This window comes from Paramisgurnus dabryanus, chromosome 18 (assembly GCF_030506205.2).
Source record: "Paramisgurnus dabryanus chromosome 18, PD_genome_1.1, whole genome shotgun sequence".
Taxonomy (NCBI): domain Eukaryota; kingdom Metazoa; phylum Chordata; class Actinopteri; order Cypriniformes; family Cobitidae; genus Paramisgurnus; species Paramisgurnus dabryanus.
The window spans coordinates 23,466,544-23,485,741 of NC_133354.1; the positions used below are offsets into that span (position 1 = coordinate 23,466,544).

At 35.6% G+C, this 19,198-nt stretch overlaps 1 protein-coding gene across 1 annotated transcript in view; it reads left to right on the forward strand.

Annotated features, from left to right (window-relative positions):
• grk6 (G protein-coupled receptor kinase 6) overlaps window positions 1-19,198 on the forward strand; it is a 63,893-nt gene that overhangs the window by 38,211 nt on the left and 6,484 nt on the right. The window contains exons 4-8 of the mRNA XM_065287340.2: window positions 5,328-5,405; window positions 5,580-5,680; window positions 6,062-6,154; window positions 6,646-6,709; window positions 13,350-13,490. Of these exons, the coding sequence (XP_065143412.1) occupies window positions 5,328-5,405; window positions 5,580-5,680; window positions 6,062-6,154; window positions 6,646-6,709; window positions 13,350-13,490 (477 nt within the window). The remainder of the gene's footprint in view (window positions 1-5,327; window positions 5,406-5,579; window positions 5,681-6,061; window positions 6,155-6,645; window positions 6,710-13,349; window positions 13,491-19,198) is intronic.

Here is a 19,198-nt window from a genome sequence, read left to right on the forward strand (position 1 = left end):
ACAAAATATTGCACACTGGCACAGTTCCAAAAGAATTTGGATAGAGATTCATTCACAGAGTAGAAGCTTATCAGTGAACATGTTTGAAAATGCTTAAAGTAGTTGACGTAAACTTGTTGGTGGTGACATGAAATCGAACATCAGTGTTAACACCATTGATAGCGTTAACGTTAACTATGATGATAACTACTGTATATAAGCATCCACACAACTGAATGATAACAACAACATTATATTAATTCGCTCATGCGTCACACTATACATGCTAATTATTTATCTTTAAAGGCATTAAATAATATTACAGATTCCAAATTCGTAAAAGACTTTTGCAGTTGTTTACATTTCATTTAACGTGTAAATATGCTGTTCTTGTTGCATTTAAAGCCGATATAACCTGCAGATGTCTAGTGATTCTAGTTTGGGTAATCTATCATCGTTGTACTCAGTGTAGTAGAAAAAAAACATTACGTAATCAATTTCAGTGCAACGGCGCTGGATACATGAGGTGATTTTTATTTTGCACTTGTCTTTTATAGTTCATAGTCTTTTATAGCAATATCATTCCTAGTTATTCTCTATAGTGTGAGCGGCCCTTTATTGCTATGTATATTACAGGGTTTGTTACCGTACGGGAGAGGTTCTAGCAGACCAATCACAACGCTTTTGGTCCGCATAGAGCTGACACATTGTTACATTTTTGATATATGGGCGACAGTCTACGCCGTAGGGTTCGCATAGTATGCATACAATTGACACAGATGTTCAAATTAGACAACAGATTATTGATCAGTGGCGAACAGGGTTCAGCTGTGTCCTTTAGAGTTTTGAGTATTGTTAACTAACCAGTATGGGAAGTGTCAGACTGTCAAATCAACCGCAAATGTCGTTGAGATCTCTCGTGCTACATAGCTCTTGTAAGCGTTAGCAGAGTTACTGTCTGCGGTGCGTAGTGTGCTTTAATAAGGATGCTGCCTACAAAGGTATCTGACTATGTAGACAGCAGACAGTGAGTCAGCTTTAACCAGTAGCACAAGTTCATGAAAACAACACCATGAAGATTTCAAGCATGCACCTGCAGTGCTTTCTGTTTTAAGTCTCCACCCATTTCAGATGTTGGGCGACCCAAATGCTGGCGTCACATCTGCACCTCTGTTTTCACCACAGCCAATACCCACCGGCAGGTTAAGCTTATAGAAGAAATGCCTGAATTTCTTGTCCACACCCGATCTGGTTGTTAGAATAGGTGTGAGCATGTTTGTTTACGTTTGCATAGATATAACAAATCTTAAAATGCAAAGGTAAAGAGGTAAAATTACAGTTGAGTTGATCAGATCCTGATTTGAGATCTGTAAAATTCTGTGTTTTAATGGAAAATCTTCCCTCGGGTGTTTTCTTTAGTAAATATTTTGACGTGACAAGCCGTTTTTAGATTTGGAATGCAGACTACCGCTAACTCTGCAAGCTACAACATAAACATCTCATCGTGCATTTGATCTTACATGTACTCGTGCACACCCACGCTAAAGACAAACTAGCAGTTGTTTGATATTTTTCTGCTCTAGTTGACAACTTGTAATTGACTTTTTGCTATAGGTATGTTTTGAAGATAAAATGAATGTGTTACTTAAATGTTCTTGACACGCAGTCAAGATATGGACATACAGCATAATCGTTTATTAGTGTGGCGTTGTAATCGAACCCTCTGCCAGTAGCATTAAAAAGATCAATTTTTGGTGAGGAAGCTTTTAAAGGATGCTGAATGTCTGAAAGAAATGTGAGAGTTTTAAGTTCTCTCTGGTGTGGTTTGTAAATCAAAAATGGCTCAGGCGTCCGGGTTGCCCTAAATGGTGTGGTCACAAGATTTAAGAAAATTATTTTTCTGGAGGATTTTGTTTCAGGATAGGCACAGAAACTTAACCATACACCCTTAGTAGACACCTTTGTTTATTATTATTATTATTATTATTATTATTATTATTACAAAAGTATGTTGTTTTGAAAGATGTTTTATAATAAAAGCCAATTTCGACAAATCACTTTTTATTCAGCATGTTAGTCTACATTTTGTTTATTTATGTTGGCTTGAGAAAGCCAACATACTGTTGTTGTACATAAACTTTTTATTATTATTCTTCCGTGTTTTCTGAGACAAAATTTCTAACTCGTCCTAGAGCTTTCAAGCTACAGCCACCAAACTTTGGACAGACCTTCGGTGTAATCTGACTTGAGTTGCTATATCTTTTCTAACTGATGGGACCTTCCGAATTCCTAAACGGGGCGCTCAAACACCCCAAAATTTCCATTGACTTAACATTGAGACAAACTTTGACGGGTCATAGCTGCGAGTGAGAAACTTGTAGAAACTTGTGGGTTACCACATTTAAGGAGGCTGACAGGCTGTGGAAGAACATACCTCACAATGGGGTGTAAGCTGTACCCCTGGGGTGTAAGAGGCCCCCAAAATTTTCCATTGACTTATAATGGGGCAGGAAACATGCCCATTAAAGGAAATAAAAGCGTCCCAGATGGAATATCTTCACTTTAGAGTGTCTTAGAGACATGGGGGTGGGCTCTTTTTACTCACATTTCGCTGTGGCGATATTATGCACAGCTCTTTCATGTACTACAGCTATTTGATCAAGTCCTTATCAATCTAAAATCACAGTTTGAGTCATTTTTAACATGCAATTAAAAAAGCAACACTCGTCAATTCAAACATAATTATCATAAATATTTTTTATTATCATGAAAATACCTGTAAATGTTTGAAGAACAGCGATATAAGTATGTTTATACATTTCCTGGAGCTGCCTGTGTAATGGTTCTTCTTCTGCGGTGTATATTGAGTTTCTGTACGAGAGTGCCATCTGGCTTTTGGATGTAGCGGCATTTCACCATAATTCATTGAGAAGCATAGCAAGCAGAATCGCATGGTGTATCATTACATCCCTAAAGAAGAAAATATATTTTAATGTTTTTGCATTCTCTCAAATTTGGTCTGGTAATTTGGGCATCGGGTTTTGAAATTGCATTTAAATGCAAGCTTGCTTTTTAGTTTCACTTTCCATTGGCGATCACTCAAACTGTACCGGGAGCGGCAGTACTGATTTTTCACTGATGCTTTGGACCTGTTGTGCTCAATTTCCTCCAACGTCGTCTTGTCAGCCATTACTATTCTCATGTAACAAGTGAAATGTCCCGCTACAAGCTTAAACGTGATTTAGATTGCATGCGCAGTGAAGAGATTTGCGAACTTGATGACAGTTTTGTCAAAAATTCCAGACAAGAACAAGGAGCAGAGAAGTGCAATTTACTGTAGCTCAGGGTAAATCAAACATCATTGTCTTAAAGTCAATTGAGAACGAAATCGGATTTGTAACATTAGGCTCTATGTGGTTCCTAGCAGAACTCGCTCTTTAAGTGATAGCATTCTGATCGGAAAAATAATCCAATCAGTGACTGGAAAAGCATTATACGATTCAAACTGTGATTCTTGTGATGCATTGAATCTATTAAATGGTGAGTAGATCCTGTGTGGTGATGGGCAGGAACAGTTTGCTTGCATGGAAATCCAGCATTCATAAATATTCTACAATAAAAATAATGTCTTGTTTTATTTGGGCTACTTATATTAATTTAAGAATACCTGCCTGGAGGGCTATCAGGGATTTAAAAATTTTGCGGGCCCTGTGTATAACTCGTACCTGTGTACACAGATGTTCGACACATGCGAATTGCGACAAAATTCAATGCTGGGCTACATACTACATTCTCCTGACCTACGCGTACGAAGTACACACGTTTAAAAAAATTCGGCCCTGCGTATACTCTGAAGTATACTTCTACCTTACGTCACTGTTGAAGGGTGTTGTTAGGCTTGATGTGAAGCCGAGTTTGGCCAGAATTGACCTGGAACCTCTTTAGCCATGATGACTTATTCACATTACAAGCACTAGCCTCGAATAAAAATATTAAAGAAAAAATATTTATCAATGCAACTACATGAAGTAAAATCATGGGGGTCGGAAGCAAAAGAAAAGTGGGTGGGTCCCCACATCAACCCCCCCACACATCAAATGGGTTTATAAACATATTTTAATTTATTAAAAAGTTTAAGTTTAATTTATTAGAGCCTTAATCTAGTGTAGTGGTCCCCAACCACCGGGTCGTGGACAAGTTGCCACCGGGTCGCAAGAAGGTCCTAAAAAATAATCGGATATTTTTGTCCTTTAAGAGACGAATTCAAATAACATCAATCATTTCCACTTTTGTACTAACGTTATCTCTATACCAGCGCATCGGCGATAACATTGCTGTCAATCAAATAATTGCAGGCAAAATGTGCATGCAAACTCGTGAAACAGTAAAAGTAAAACAATCCGGTAAGATATGGTTTAACACGTCTATAGAAAATTTACTATAAATAAAGCGTTATTAATTTTCCTAATGCATGGTTGTTTGACCTTTACTTCCGTTTAAAATGCTATACATTTTGCAAAGGAGGTTTTTCAGCACTTTGTTTTCGAACAGCAACTCGGCGACAACCCCCAACCTCACACCCCTTCCGCAAATTTTTTTAAAAGCTAAAACGGGTCTGTGGTGTAAAAAAAAGCTAAGGTTGTGGACCCCTTCTCTAGTGCAATGGATTTTGACTAACAGCGCTGTGATACGTGAACAGACAAATGTGCTAAATTAGAGAAAATGTGGGTGGGTCCATTATCATTGGTCTTAAAAAGCGGGTGGGTCCAGTCCCACCCACATATAATGGTTCCGACGCCCATGAGTAAAATCACTAAAAGCTTTTCTTCCGCTGGAAAAAAATAGTCCCTGACCGACTGTAAACAGTAATACAATGTTTCACATATTTTTACATTGCTAAGGGTGATGTGCACTCATCTACAAAATCATCGGGTTCAGCGGTCATAGCTGAAATTTATCATAAATATAACACAGCTGGAACTAGCCATTTTATAAAATGTAATTAATAACCGCAATTGACTTATTTTTTATTAAAATGATGTAGGGCTGCTTAACAATTTCAACTAATCGTTTGCAGAATAAAAGTAGTTTGCATCATATGTGTGTACTGTGTATAATAACATTATATTTATTATATATAAATATAAATACTTCATATTTACACCTTTTTTTAATTATTCAAGCATATGTGTGTATTTATATATACATATTTATTATACACACTCATATATATGATCTAAACAAAAACTGTTATTCTGCAAACAATTAGTTGCGATTAGTCGTTTTGCAGCCCTAAAATGATGAATGTAGATTATCATGAAGGTTACAGCTAATGTTCGTTATTTCAGGCAGAGTATGAAGTAACACCAGATGAGAAGAGGAAGGAATGTGGACAAGAACTCTTAGACAAGTACCTCAATCCAAAGGTAAACACTTTAACACATCCTTTGAATGCATGACACAAATATAATTCATTATTTTTAAGAAGAAAAAAAAATGAAATAAAATTCAAACTTTTTGAGAAGTATAATATTAAAGTTAAATACTTGTGTGTTGTATATATGAGCATTTTATTTTTCTTTGTATGTGTATGTGTCCAGTCAGAAGACTACGTCCCAGAGGTAACGGAGGAGATGGTCACTAAGTGTGCGGAGCGCTTGCAGCAGGAGGCATGTAAAGAGCTCTTTATGGAGTGCACCAAGTGAGTCCTATGCACAGGAAACACCCATTATTTCATTAGTTTGCTCAAATTTCATTAGGATTTGAACAAAACCCTATCCTGAAGTATATATTTGCTACTCTGGCCTATAATTCATCCAGCGCTGTTACTACAGATGCCCCAAAATGTTCATCTTGTAAGAGAGCGGTGTACTAATCCTTTCCTAAACCATCAAACATGATTTTTTCCTGATGGTTAGTAAAAAAATCTATAGGAGTATAGAGTGAGATGTATAATAATACTAGTGTTCACATTGTCAAAATACTGATCGGTGTAATAAATCACATGGCATTAGGGGCGCAAGGGTGAAATATTGTGTTTCCAGTGTATGTCTAGCATCTTTTTCTCAATGTTGTTTTGTAGATTGATTCATGACTACCTGAGCGTGGCCCCCTTTGCAGACTACCTCGATAGTATGTACTACAGTCGCTTCTTACAGTGGAAATGGCTGGAAAGGTAAAAGCTCAACACATTTCAAGTTTGTTTATGCTGTATGAATGTAATGGTTTTGTGTAGTTATGTGCCCTGCTATGTTAAATGAGTAGCTAAAAATGTTTCTTCACTGCCAGGAGTCTTAATTATTCCTTTGGGTGGCATGATTTATTTCTAAAGCAAAGCTTATACGAAACAGCTGCGAACTCTGAACTCCCTGTTTATTTATTTTTGGTCATAAAAATGTCCTCTTAGTAAGGCTTAGACGATTCCCATCCAGACACAGCAAAGAATATGATATGCTGGAACAAACACTTTTAATTCAATACAGATTTTGAGCTGCACAGTAACACATCTGATATAATATAAATACATGTTTTAATGATGTGCGTCAGTGTTTCATAAGATTCTTTTGAAGCAGAAGTTCTTCTAGTTGTAAGTAAACAAGAACGGTTCATGTTCCCTTTTTGATTATTATGCCATTTGTTAATTCTTCTTGTCCTTTTTTTTGACAGACAGCCGATCACAAAAAACACATTCCGTCAGTACAGGGTGTTGGGAAAGGGTGGATTTGGCGAGGTGAGTATAAAATGATTTAGACACAGATTTGTTTATAGTACAAACATATCTGGGTGTTGTTAAAGGTAGGGTAAAAGATTTGATCCTGAAACATTTTTAGTTATGCTGGTTAAAAGTCTCCTCACATTCTGATAGCAATCACTGTGTTAAGTTGTTTAAATGTATTTGTAAAAATTTATGTCATCTGTGAAAGGCGTAGGACCAAAAAATGTTCAACAAATCATAGATTTCGGTCCGAACGGACGTTTCCTTTTATGTCCCTCATACGTAAGCGTAATTTGAATTCCCACCGCGCAGCGAGTCCAGTCCACGCAGATACCATACGTCATCGGCGCGTTCACGTGCGCTCTGTCTGTAAACAGCGAGAACAGCAAACTTTTCTGCTGAATTGACAACCTACACAGGAGCAACAAAACTAAATGCATCTTTTATAACAACAACAGCAAAAACTGCCTGGATCAGCAAGAGCAAAAACCCAAATTAACATCGGTAACTTTACTGCTTTACCGCGAGATGCAAACAGCTACAGGAGGCAAAGGGTCTGAAAGGGTCGTTGCACTGTTTATTTTGGTAAGGTAGGTACGCGATATGTTTGTACTGAGATGGATTCAGATATTCTACTTTGATGAAACGTTGTGTTGCTTATGAAATTTGTGTTCGTTTTCCGGATTAGCATAACGATATAGTTACTACGTCTACACAATCGAACGTGTGCTTAAACTAATTCTGATGTAAACCAGTTGTTTATGTTGGTTATTTTGGAAATGTTATTCACTTTGTACTGCAAAGTTTTCTCAGTGCTGAATGAGACATGAGACATGACCGTCTGATCTGTGCGTGTTCATGTGGTTGAAAGAGGCGTGACTTTGGATGGCGATTTGACTTGAGGGTGGGATCGGGATTTCATTGCTAGGCGGCTACCGTTAGCATTTTTCAAAATGTTTTACCCTACCTTTAATCAGAAGTGGCACTAAATCAAAAGATATCAATTGGTTTCAAGGCTCATAAGGACTGAAATCCTATTTTTGTTTTGCTGTCAGTCATAAATCCTTCACATTATCAAATGAGCTAATAGTCAATGCTGGCAGATATTAAGAAAGCAAATCTTCTACCAGATAACTGATGGCATTGAGAGCTTTTTTTATAACCCTCTGCTGCCCTGTTGAAGGCCCTTTTGGCTGAATCTCACAATATGTGTTTAAAAAATATTTAACACAGAAATTTAAAGCAAGAAATAAAAATTACTATAGTTTAGGACCAATAACATTGCCTTCATTGTGGCATAATTCTCATGAAAATGAAGCAACCCCCAGTTCTGACTGAAGAACAGCCTAATTCTAAACACCATGGGCCCTATTTTAACGATCTGAAACGCAAGTGCGAAGCGCAAAGCACAAGTGACTTTGTGGGTGGATCTTGGGCGCTGTTGCTATTTTCCCGGCGGGAGCAATAACTCTTGCGCCAGGCGCAAATCAATAAGGGGTTGGTCTGAAGTAGGTTCATTATTCATAGGTGTGGTTTGGGTGTAACGTCAAATAAACCAATGAGAACGCTATCCAACATTCCCTTTAAACGCAAGGGCGCAAGTTCCATGGCAGGTTGCTATTATTATGACGGATTTACCAGGCGCACGCCAGGAGCGGTTCACAGCTGAGGAGACCCACGTTCTTGTAAGAGCAGTCAAAGACAGAGAAGTTGTTTGGTAACACTTTATTTCGATAGTCCACTTTAGACATTTGACTAATTATAAGTAACTTTGCAACTACATATCAACTACCAATCTTTAGAGAATTAGTAGACTGTCTGCTTAATATCTACTAACACTTTATTGTGATGATATCTCAACAGACATTCAACTGACTATAAGTATCTTTTCAGGTGCATGTCAACTTATTCCACAAACCCAAACCTCTTCCCTAACCCCAACCCTTACAGTCTACTAATACACTAATGACAGTTAGTTGACGTATAGTTGCAATTTATTGAAAGGTAGTTGGCATGTAGTTGCAAAGTTATTTATAGTTAGTAAAATGTCTAAAGTGGACTATCAAAATAAAGTGTAACCAGTTGTTTTGTATGGGGATGGGAGAAACCCGCCCAAATCAGCGTCGGTTAAACAGGCGTGAGAGGAAATAGCCACTCATCAGCTGGCATCCCCATCGTTGCGCCAGGCGCTACAATAATGTCAGGAGACGGGGGAATCCCAAACTTGCCAGCATAAATCGGCCACGCCGTGTAACAGGAGGTGGATCTGCCTCAGGACCTGACACATCTCTGCGTCCACCCTCACCGCTGAAAGGGTTTGGTGGCCTTGAAATTGGACCCAAGAAACACAAGCAAGGTCCAACCCCAAAGTAAACTTACAAATCAAGTTCATATACATTAAGGTTTCTTATGAAAATATTTTAATTGTTATTTGCATGAGAATTTTTTAACGCAGCCACACAATAAATAAAAACTATCACCACAATGCTCACCACTATGATTTCCCTTATCTCATGTGTTAATATTTTTTATTGTAACAATTTATGATTTGCAAAAATAACTGTTGAATCTATGTAGATTAGATAAGCAAAGTGTGTGCGCGTTGTGCACGCTATACATTATGGTCAAGCATGCGCCCTTAAAATAGCATAATCAAGGGCGCGCAACGCGCCACTGACTTTAGATTAGTTTTTTTTTGGATGTGGCGCAATTGTTTTTTGAAACTGCAAAATAGCATCAGGGATGGTTTGCGCCGCAACACGCCTCCTTTTTTGCGCTGAACCGCCCAGAGAGCGCAAGTTCATTCCCTAGTTTGCCGACGTGCGTCTGTGGAGGGAAAACTCGCTGTGCGCCGGTGCAAAATACGAATGATACATGCGTCATTGACAAAGTCAATTGCGCTGGGTGCAAGATAGGGCCCCATATCTGTTTACAGTGATATTTGTACGATAAACACTTTTAAGCAAAACACTTTGCAAGAAATCGTTTGAGGTTACACTTTATTTTGACAACGCACCATAGACAATATACCATTAGACATTCTGTACTACTATATGTCAACTGTAAGAATTTTGATTGATCCTGACCAAAAGGTCAGCCCTTCCTGGGAACACAGCATGGATGCCCGAGAGTGCAGTGTGTGTGCCCTGTAGGTGCCTGAGGCAGCAAGGACATCAAAAGAGAACTTTTTTGCAACACAACAAGTTTTCCTCCAGGACTCACGGCAGGGGACCAAGACCCCCAAAACACCCCTCTCGGGAACCAGAACTTTATCTCGAATACAGGAGACTCCCTGGAGAGTTACACTTGATTTTCAAACACCACATCTCCATACAACAACAGGATTCAATGTTAATCTGTGACAATAAACAAGTAAACTTAACCTAATGTTGGGAGACAACTCCTACCTTAGAGATGTTGACCAATCACCCACTGTATGTATATTAGGCAACACCCCTGAATTTTACAACAACCAATCAGTAGCAAACTCCTATATGCTTTGTCTCTCTGGATATTTAAGGGAATGATGTAAAATGGTTCAGTGGGTCTTTCTGTTCATGGAAATTCACCCCCATGATGCTGTATCTTTGATACAGCATCATGTATTTTATTTTACTTTGAGAAATCTGTAACCAGATATTCATCACTTGCCAGGTATGCATTATTCTCATTTGATTATATTTGTTTTCTCGTATTTGAATTGGAATGTGAATTGGCTTCTGAATTATGTTTTACCTACCTGGTTAATAAATTGTTATATTTGATTTTATTCTGTGTTGCTCGGTAAATGTTGACACTGCAAGTAATATCGTTGTATCCGTAGTTACCGTAAGGACTGAAATCAGGCTAGGATCGGCCCAATCCCAGCTAGATAGTGAATAATACATCAGCTGAGGATTTGTGAGATACGAATAGCAATTGGCGTTAGTTTAAGTGTACTTAGAAGCGTGGAGGCTGTGTTTCCGTTTAGAGTAACATTTCTGATTACTCTAAATAGGGTCAGCCTCAACCTCTGTTTATTTCAATGTTATTCTATTCATTAATCTTGATTAGAAATAATAATTGTAATAATTAAGTGTCACCTCTAAGGGGACTAAATAAAGTATGTTTAAAGTTGAGCACGCAGAAAGCGGCCGCTTAAGCGTATAGTCCAACCTCTGGCAGCGACCAACACTGATTCGCTTACGACCGTTGACCAGTATATTAATTATGAGGCCCGTACTAGGATCATGTGCGACTGTGAGAACCGAATGAACGAGTGTAATACCAGAGCTTTATCAGAATAAACAAACAAACATCCATCTAAATTCTGTAAGTTTTAAAAGTAATAATCCGATTTGTAATATAATATAAACTAAATCTTTGTCTTTGGAGTCAGATTAGAGATAAATATACCTAAATTACGTAACGCCAAAACGTCATCTGCAAAGCTCCGGAAAAGACCGAACGCGCTATCAATCCTTCCCATGCGGTTTGGACTTCGCCATTGGGCCAAACGGATGGTTGGGGTCATATAATTTTCACCCCCTTACAACTAACTTTTATTAGAGTATACAGTATGTTAGTTAGAACAGTGTTTCCCAACCCTGTTCCTGGAGGCACACCAACACTACACATTCTCCAACTCTTCCTATTCAAACACACCTGAACCCACTCATCAGTTCATTAGCAGAGATTTCACGAGAAATAATGGGGTCAGTTGTAGGAGACATGCAAAACATGCACTGTTCATGTGCCTCCAGAAACTGGGTTTAAAGAGTTAGAGGCTAAAGTTAGTATAAGTAGAGGTTAGAGTTGGAGTTAGTAGAGGTTAGAGTTAGTAGAACTAGTAGAGGTTAGGGTTAGTAGAACTAGTAGAGGTTAGAGTTAGTAGAACTAGTAAAGGTAAGTGTTCGTAGAACAAGTAGAGGTTAGTGTTGGTAAAATAAGTAAGGTTTAGTACAACAAGAATATGTTCGGGTTAGTAAAAGGAATAGAGGAGGTTAAGGATACTAAAACTAGTAGAGGAAGTTAGGGTTAGTAAAAAAATAAAGGAGCTTAGGTAGAGTAGAACGAATAGTGGATGTTGGGGTTAGTAGAACTACTAAGGATTAGGGTTAGTAGAATGGGTTAGAGGTTGTTAGGGTAAGTAGGAAAGAATAGAAGTAGAACGAGTAGAGGTTAGGGTTAGTAGAACTAGTAAAGGTAAGTGTTAGTAGAATGAGTAGGGGTTAGTACAACAAGAATATGTTAGGGTTAGTAAAAGAAATAGAGGAGGTTAAGGTTAGTAGAACTAGTAGAGGTTAGGGTTAGTAGAACAAGTAGAGGTTATGGTTAGTAGAACGAGTAGAGGAAGTTAGGGTTAGTAGAACTAGTAGAGGATGTTAGGGTCAATAGAACTAGTAAGGATTAGACATAGTAGAACAAATACAGGATGTAAGGGCTAGCAAAACCAATCCAGGATGTAAGGGCTAGCACAACGAATACAGGATGTTAGGGCTAGCAGAACGAATAGAGGATGTTAGGGTTTGTAGGAACGAATAGAGGTTAGGGTTAGTAGAACGAGTAGAGGTTAGGGTTAGTAGTTTGATTCAGTTCTTTATTTTCTGTTGGTTGTATTTTGTTCTAATATTAATTAATATTAATATTTTGTTCAGTGTTAAAAACTCTTTTGGACCAGTGTTGTTTACATCTTGCAAAATGGTCTATAGAGGATGTTAGGGTTAGTAGAACTAGTAAAGGATGTTAGGGTTTGTAGGAAAGAATAGAGGTTAGGGTTAGTACAACGAGTAGAGGTTAGGGTTAACCGTACAACGAGGAGAGGTTAGGGTTAGTAGAACGAGTAGAGGTTAGGGTTAGTACAACGAGTAGAAGTTAGGGTTAGTAGAACGAATAGATGATGTTTGTGTTAGTAGAATGAATAGAGGAGATTAGGCATAGTAGAACGAATATACCATTTTGCAAGATGTAAACAACACTGGTCCAGAAGCATTTCCTGTTTTTTTTAGTTCACATTTTTCACATTTTGATTCAGTTCTTTATTTTCTGTTGGTTGTGTTTTGTTCTAATATTAATTAATATTTTGTTCAGTGTTAAAAACTCTTTTGGACCAGTGTTGTTTACATCTTGCAAAATGGTCTATAGAGGATGTTAGGGTTAGTAGAACTAGTAAAGGATGTTAGGGTTAGTAGAGCTAGTCGAGATTAGGCATAGTAGAACGAATAGAGGATGTTAGGGTTAGTAGAACTGGTAGAGATTAGGGTTAGTAGAACAAGTAGAGGTTAGGGTTAGTAGAATGAATAAAGAATGTTAGGGTTAGTAGGGAAGAATAGAGGTTAGGGTAGAACTAGTAGAGGTAAGGGTTAGTAAAATATCTTAATTGGACTATCGAAAGAAAGTTTGTTGTTTTCAGAAGATTTCCAAATACTTTGTGTACCAACTATGTACATTCTGGTAGTATTTTTAACTCTGCTGAAATCTAATTAATTAGCAATCTTAAAGCTACTTATTTAGCCCCCAAAGTCTTATAAAATATTTCTCTGTGTACTGAGTTTTCCATTAGTTTTTGCTCTTTAAACTCTGTACAGTAAACAGTTTTTAAATGGATTCATATTACATAACAAAGTTTTATGAGAATGGACCTCTCAGTTACCCATCTGTGTTGTTTGCACCCAAGGTCTGTGCATGTCAGGTCCGGGCCACGGGGAAGATGTACGCCTGCAAAAAGCTGGAGAAGAAACGGATCAAAAAGAGGAAAGGGGAGTCTATGGCCCTGAACGAAAAGCAGATTTTGGAGAAGGTGAACAGTCGGTTTGTTGTAAGTATCCAAAGTGCCCTCGCTCCACCTGATCTGAAGTGTAAGCATCACTTTTCTTCACATCTGTGCTGTTACATCACAGATGTTTTCTAACAATAACACAAACAAAGTCAATGAGGTTCTGATGCACTTCGAAAATGAAAAGATTAGGCTTTTGTTTGACTTGTGTATTTCATGTGCTGTTCAGATCAGCTCTGAGTTCTTATTCTGGACTTTGCATGGTAGCTCTCATATTTATAATAAGATTTAGACACTTCACAAGTGTATTATTAAATAGATTTAGCTGACTAAAGCTCTTTTCTTAAACCTAATGCATTGCCGCGCTGTCTACTGCCCACAGAGGCAAAACCTTTAAAGGCCGCACCCCAAGAGAAATTGAGCAGCATCAGGATCTCATTTGGCATCTTCTATAAAGACAGCACTTCCATATGGCACATGCATAAAAAATAGTGTACCAGTTTTTAAGTATTATTGTGTATTATAAGCACTATAGTATAGTTTATTATAAGTACTATAGTATTATAGTGTCCCATATTATAAGTGTTATAGTGTATTATGAGTACTGTAGTGCCCCATATGATAAGTATCATATTGTATTGTGAGTACTAAAGTGTTATAGTGCCCCATATTATAAGTCTTATACTGTATTATGAATACTAAAATGTTATAGTGCCCCATATGATAATTATTATAGTGTATTATGAGTACTGCCCCATATGATAAGTATTATAGTGTATTGTGAGTACAAAGTGTTATAGTGCCCCATATTATGAGTCTTATACTGTATTATGATGAGTACTAAAGTGTTCTAGTATCCCATATGATAAGTATTATAGTGTATTGTGAGTACTAAAGTGTTATAGTGCCCTATATGATAAGTATTATAGTGTAATATGAGTAATAAAGTATTATAGTGCCCCATATGATAAGTATTATAGTGTATTATGAGTACTATTGTATTATAGTGCCCCATATGATAAGTATTATAGTGTATTATGAGTACTATTGTATTATAGTGCCCCATATGATAAGTATTATAGTGTATGATGAGTACTAAAGTGTTATAGTGGCCCATATGATAAGTATCATAGTGTATTATGAGTACTAAAGTATTATAGTGCCCCATATGATAAGTATTATAGTGTATTATGAGTACTATTGTATTATAGTGCCCCATATGATAAGTATTATAGTGTATTATGAGTACTATTGTATTATAGTGCCCCATATGATAAGTATTATAGTGTATTATGAGTACTATTGTATTATAGTGCCCCATATGATAAGTATTATAGTGTATGATGAGTACTAAAGTGTTATAGTGGCCCATATGATAAGTATTATAGTGTATTATGAGTACTAAAGTATTATAGTGCCCCATATGATAAGTATTATAGTGTATTATGAGTACTAAAGTATTATAGTGCCCCATATGATAAGTATTATAGTGTATGATGAGTACTAAAGTATTATAGTGCCCCATATGATAAGTATTATAGTGTATTATGAGTACTAAAGTATTATAGTGCCCCATATGATAAGTATTATAGTGTATTATGAGTACTATTGTATTATAGTGCCCCATTTGATAAGTATTATAGTGTATTATGAGTACTATTGTATTATAGTGCCCCATATGATAAGTATTATAGTGTATGATGAGTACTAAAGTGTTATAGTGGCCCATATGATAAGTATCATAGTGTATTATGAGTACTAAAGTATTATAGTGCCCCATATGATAAGTATTATAGTGTATTATGAGTACTATTGTATTATAGTGCCCCATATGATAAGTATTATAGTGTATTATGAGTACTATTGTATTATAGTGCCCCATATGATAAGTATTATAGTGTATTATGAGTACTATTGTATTATAGTGCCCCATATGATAAGTATTATAGTGTATGATGAGTACTAAAGTGTTATAGTGGCCCATATGATAAGTATCATAGTGTATTATGAGTACTAAAGTATTATAGTGCCCCATATGATAAGTATTATAGTGTATTATGAGTACTAAAGTATTATAGTGCCCCATATGATAAGTATTATAGTGTATTATGAGTACTATTGTATTATAGTGCCCCATATGATAAGTATTATAGTGTATTATGAGTACTAAAGTGTTATAGTGGCCCATATGATAAGTATCATAGTGTATTATGAGTACTATTGTATTATAGTGCCCCATATGATAAGTATTATAGTGTATGATGAGTACTAAAGTGTTATAGTGGCCCATATGATAAGTATCATAGTGTATTATGAGTACTAAAGTATTATAGTGCCCCATATGATAAGTATTATAGTGTATTATGAGTACTATTGTATTATAGTGCCCCATATGATAAGTATTATAGTGTATTATGAGTACTATTGTATTATAGTGCCCCATATGATAAGTATTATAGTGTATTATGAGTACTATTGTATTATAGTGCCCCATATGATAAGTATTATAGTGTATGATGAGTACTAAAGTGTTATAGTGGCCCATATGATAAGTATTATAGTGTATTATGAGTACTAAAGTATTATAGTGCCCCATATGATAAGTATTATAGTGTATTATGAGTACTAAAGTATTATAGTGCCCCATATGATAAGTATTATAGTGTATTATGAGTACTAAAGTATTATAGTGCCCCATATGATAAGTATTATAGTGTATGATGAGTACTAAAGTGTTATAGTGCCCCATATGATAAGTATCATAGTGTTTTATGAGTACTAAAGTATTATAGTGCCCCATATGATAAGTATTATAGTGTATTGTGAGTACAAAGTGTTATAGTGCCCCATATTATAAGTCTTATACTGTATTATGAATACTAAAATGTTATAGTGCCCCATATGATAAGTATTATAGTGTATTGTGAGTACAAAGTGTTATAGTGCCCCATATTATAAGTCTTATACTGTATTATGAATACTAAAATGTTATAGTGCCCCATATGATAAGTATTATAGTGTATTATGAGTACTATTGTATTATAGTGCCCCATATGATAAGTATTATAGTGTATTATGAGTACTATTGTATTATAGTGCCCCATATGATAAGTATTATAGTGTATTATGAGTACTATTGTATTATAGTGCCCCATATGATAAGTATTATAGTGTATGATGAGTACTAAAGTGTTATAGTGGCCCATATGATAAGTATCATAGTGTATTATGAGTACTAAAGTATTATAGTGCCCCATATGATAAGTATTATAGTGTATTATGAGTACTAAAGTATTATAGTGCCCCATATGATAAGTATTATAGTGTATTATGAGTACTATTGTATTATAGTGCCCCATATGATAAGTATTATAGTGTATGATGAGTACTAAAGTGTTATAGTGGCCCATATGATAAGTATCATAGTGTATTATGAGTACTAAAGTATTATAGTGCCCCATATGATAAGTATTATAGTGTATTATGAGTACTAAAGTATTATAGTGCCCCATATGATAAGTATTATAGTGTATTATGAGTACTATTGTATTATAGTGCCCCATATGATAAGTATTATAGTGTATTATGAGTACTAAAGTGTTATAGTGGCCCATATGATAAGTATCATAGTGTATTATGAGTACTATTGTATTATAGTGCCCCATATGATAAGTATTATAGTGTATGATGAGTACTAAAGTGTTATAGTGGCCCATATGATAAGTATCATAGTGTATTATGAGTACTAAAGTATTATAGTGCCCCATATGATAAGTATTATAGTGTATTATGAGTACTATTGTATTATAGTGCCCCATATGATAAGTATTATAGTGTATTATGAGTACTATTGTATTATAGTGCCCCATATGATAAGTATTATAGTGTATTATGAGTACTATTGTATTATAGTGCCCCATATGATAAGTATTATAGTGTATGATGAGTACTAAAGTGTTATAGTGGCCCATATGATAAGTATTATAGTGTATTATGAGTACTAAAGTATTATAGTGCCCCATATGATAAGTATTATAGTGTATTATGAGTACTAAAGTATTATAGTGCCCCATATGATAAGTATTATAGTGTATTATGAGTACTAAAGTATTATAGTGCCCCATATGATAAGTATTATAGTGTATGATGAGTACTAAAGTGTTATAGTGCCCCATATGATAAGTATCATAGTGTTTTATGAGTACTAAAGTATTATAGTGCCCCATATGATAAGTATTATAGTGTATTGTGAGTACAAAGTGTTATAGTGCCCCATATTATAAGTCTTATACTGTATTATGAATACTAAAATGTTATAGTGCCCCATATGATAAGTATTATAGTGTATTGTGAGTACAAAGTGTTATAGTGCCCCATATTATAAGTCTTATACTGTATTATGAATACTAAAATGTTATAGTGCCCCATATGATAAGTATTATAGTGTATTATGAGTACTAAAGTATTATAGTGCCCCATATGATAATTATTATAGTGTATTATGAGTACTGCCCCACATGATAAGTATTATAGTGTATTATGAGTACTAAAGTGTTATAGTGCATCATATGATAAGTATTATAGTGTATTGTGAGTACTAAAGTGTTATAGTGCCCCATATGATAAGTATCATAGTGTTTTATGAGTACTAAAGTGTTATAGTGCCCCATATGATAAGTATTATAGTGTATTATGAGTACTAAAGTGTTATAGTGCATCATATGATAAGTATTATAGTGTATTGTGAGTACTAAAGTGTTATAGTGCCCCATATGATAAGTATCATAGTGTTTTATGAGTACTAAAGTGTTATAGTGCCCCATATGATAAGTATTATAGTGTATTGTGAGTACAAAGTGTTATAGTGCCCCATATTATAAGTCTTATACTGTATTATGAATACTAAAATGTTATAGTGCCCCATATGATAAGTATTATAGTGTATTGTGAGTACTGAAGTGTTATAATGCCCCATATGATAAGTATTATAGTGTATTGTGAGTACTGAAGTGTTATAATGCCCCATATGATAAGTATTATAGTGTATTATGAGTACTGCCCCACATGATAAGTATTATAGTGTATTATGAGTACTAAAGTGTTATAGTGCATCATATGATACGTATTATAGTATATGATGAGTACTAAAGTGTTATAGTGCCCCACATGATAAGTATTATAGTGTATTATGAGTACTAAAGTATTATAGTGCCCCATATGATAAGTATTATAGTGTATTATGGGGCGGTTTCCCAGACAGGTCTTAAGCCTAGTCCCAGACTAACTTAAATGTTAGTGTCTTCTTGATTGAAAACAACTTGCTCTGTCATATCTTAATATATATCAGTATTAGTTTTGTGTCTCAAGATTATTTATAAATTATGCTTTTGAAAATGACTTAAATGTCTTAATTTAACTAAGGCCTAGTCCTGGCTTAAAATAATCCCTGTCCGGGAAACCACCCCTATAGTGCCCCAGTCGTAGTAGTTTCTTGGTGCACTGATGCTGATGTTTTTTTTTTTACAAAATAATTACTTGTATATTTAGAATTTGTTTATCCAAAGGTCTGCCCTCAGCTATTTCAGACCAAGCTATTTTGAGCTTTTTTGTTTGGCTATTATTTGTAGGATTAGGCCTTCACAATATTGGTGGGAAACTTCACTGGATGACTTAAATATCTCAGATTTGAGAGGAATTTACTTCTGCCTTGTATTTCTTGTATCTCTTGCTGTATCTAGTGTAACACTAGC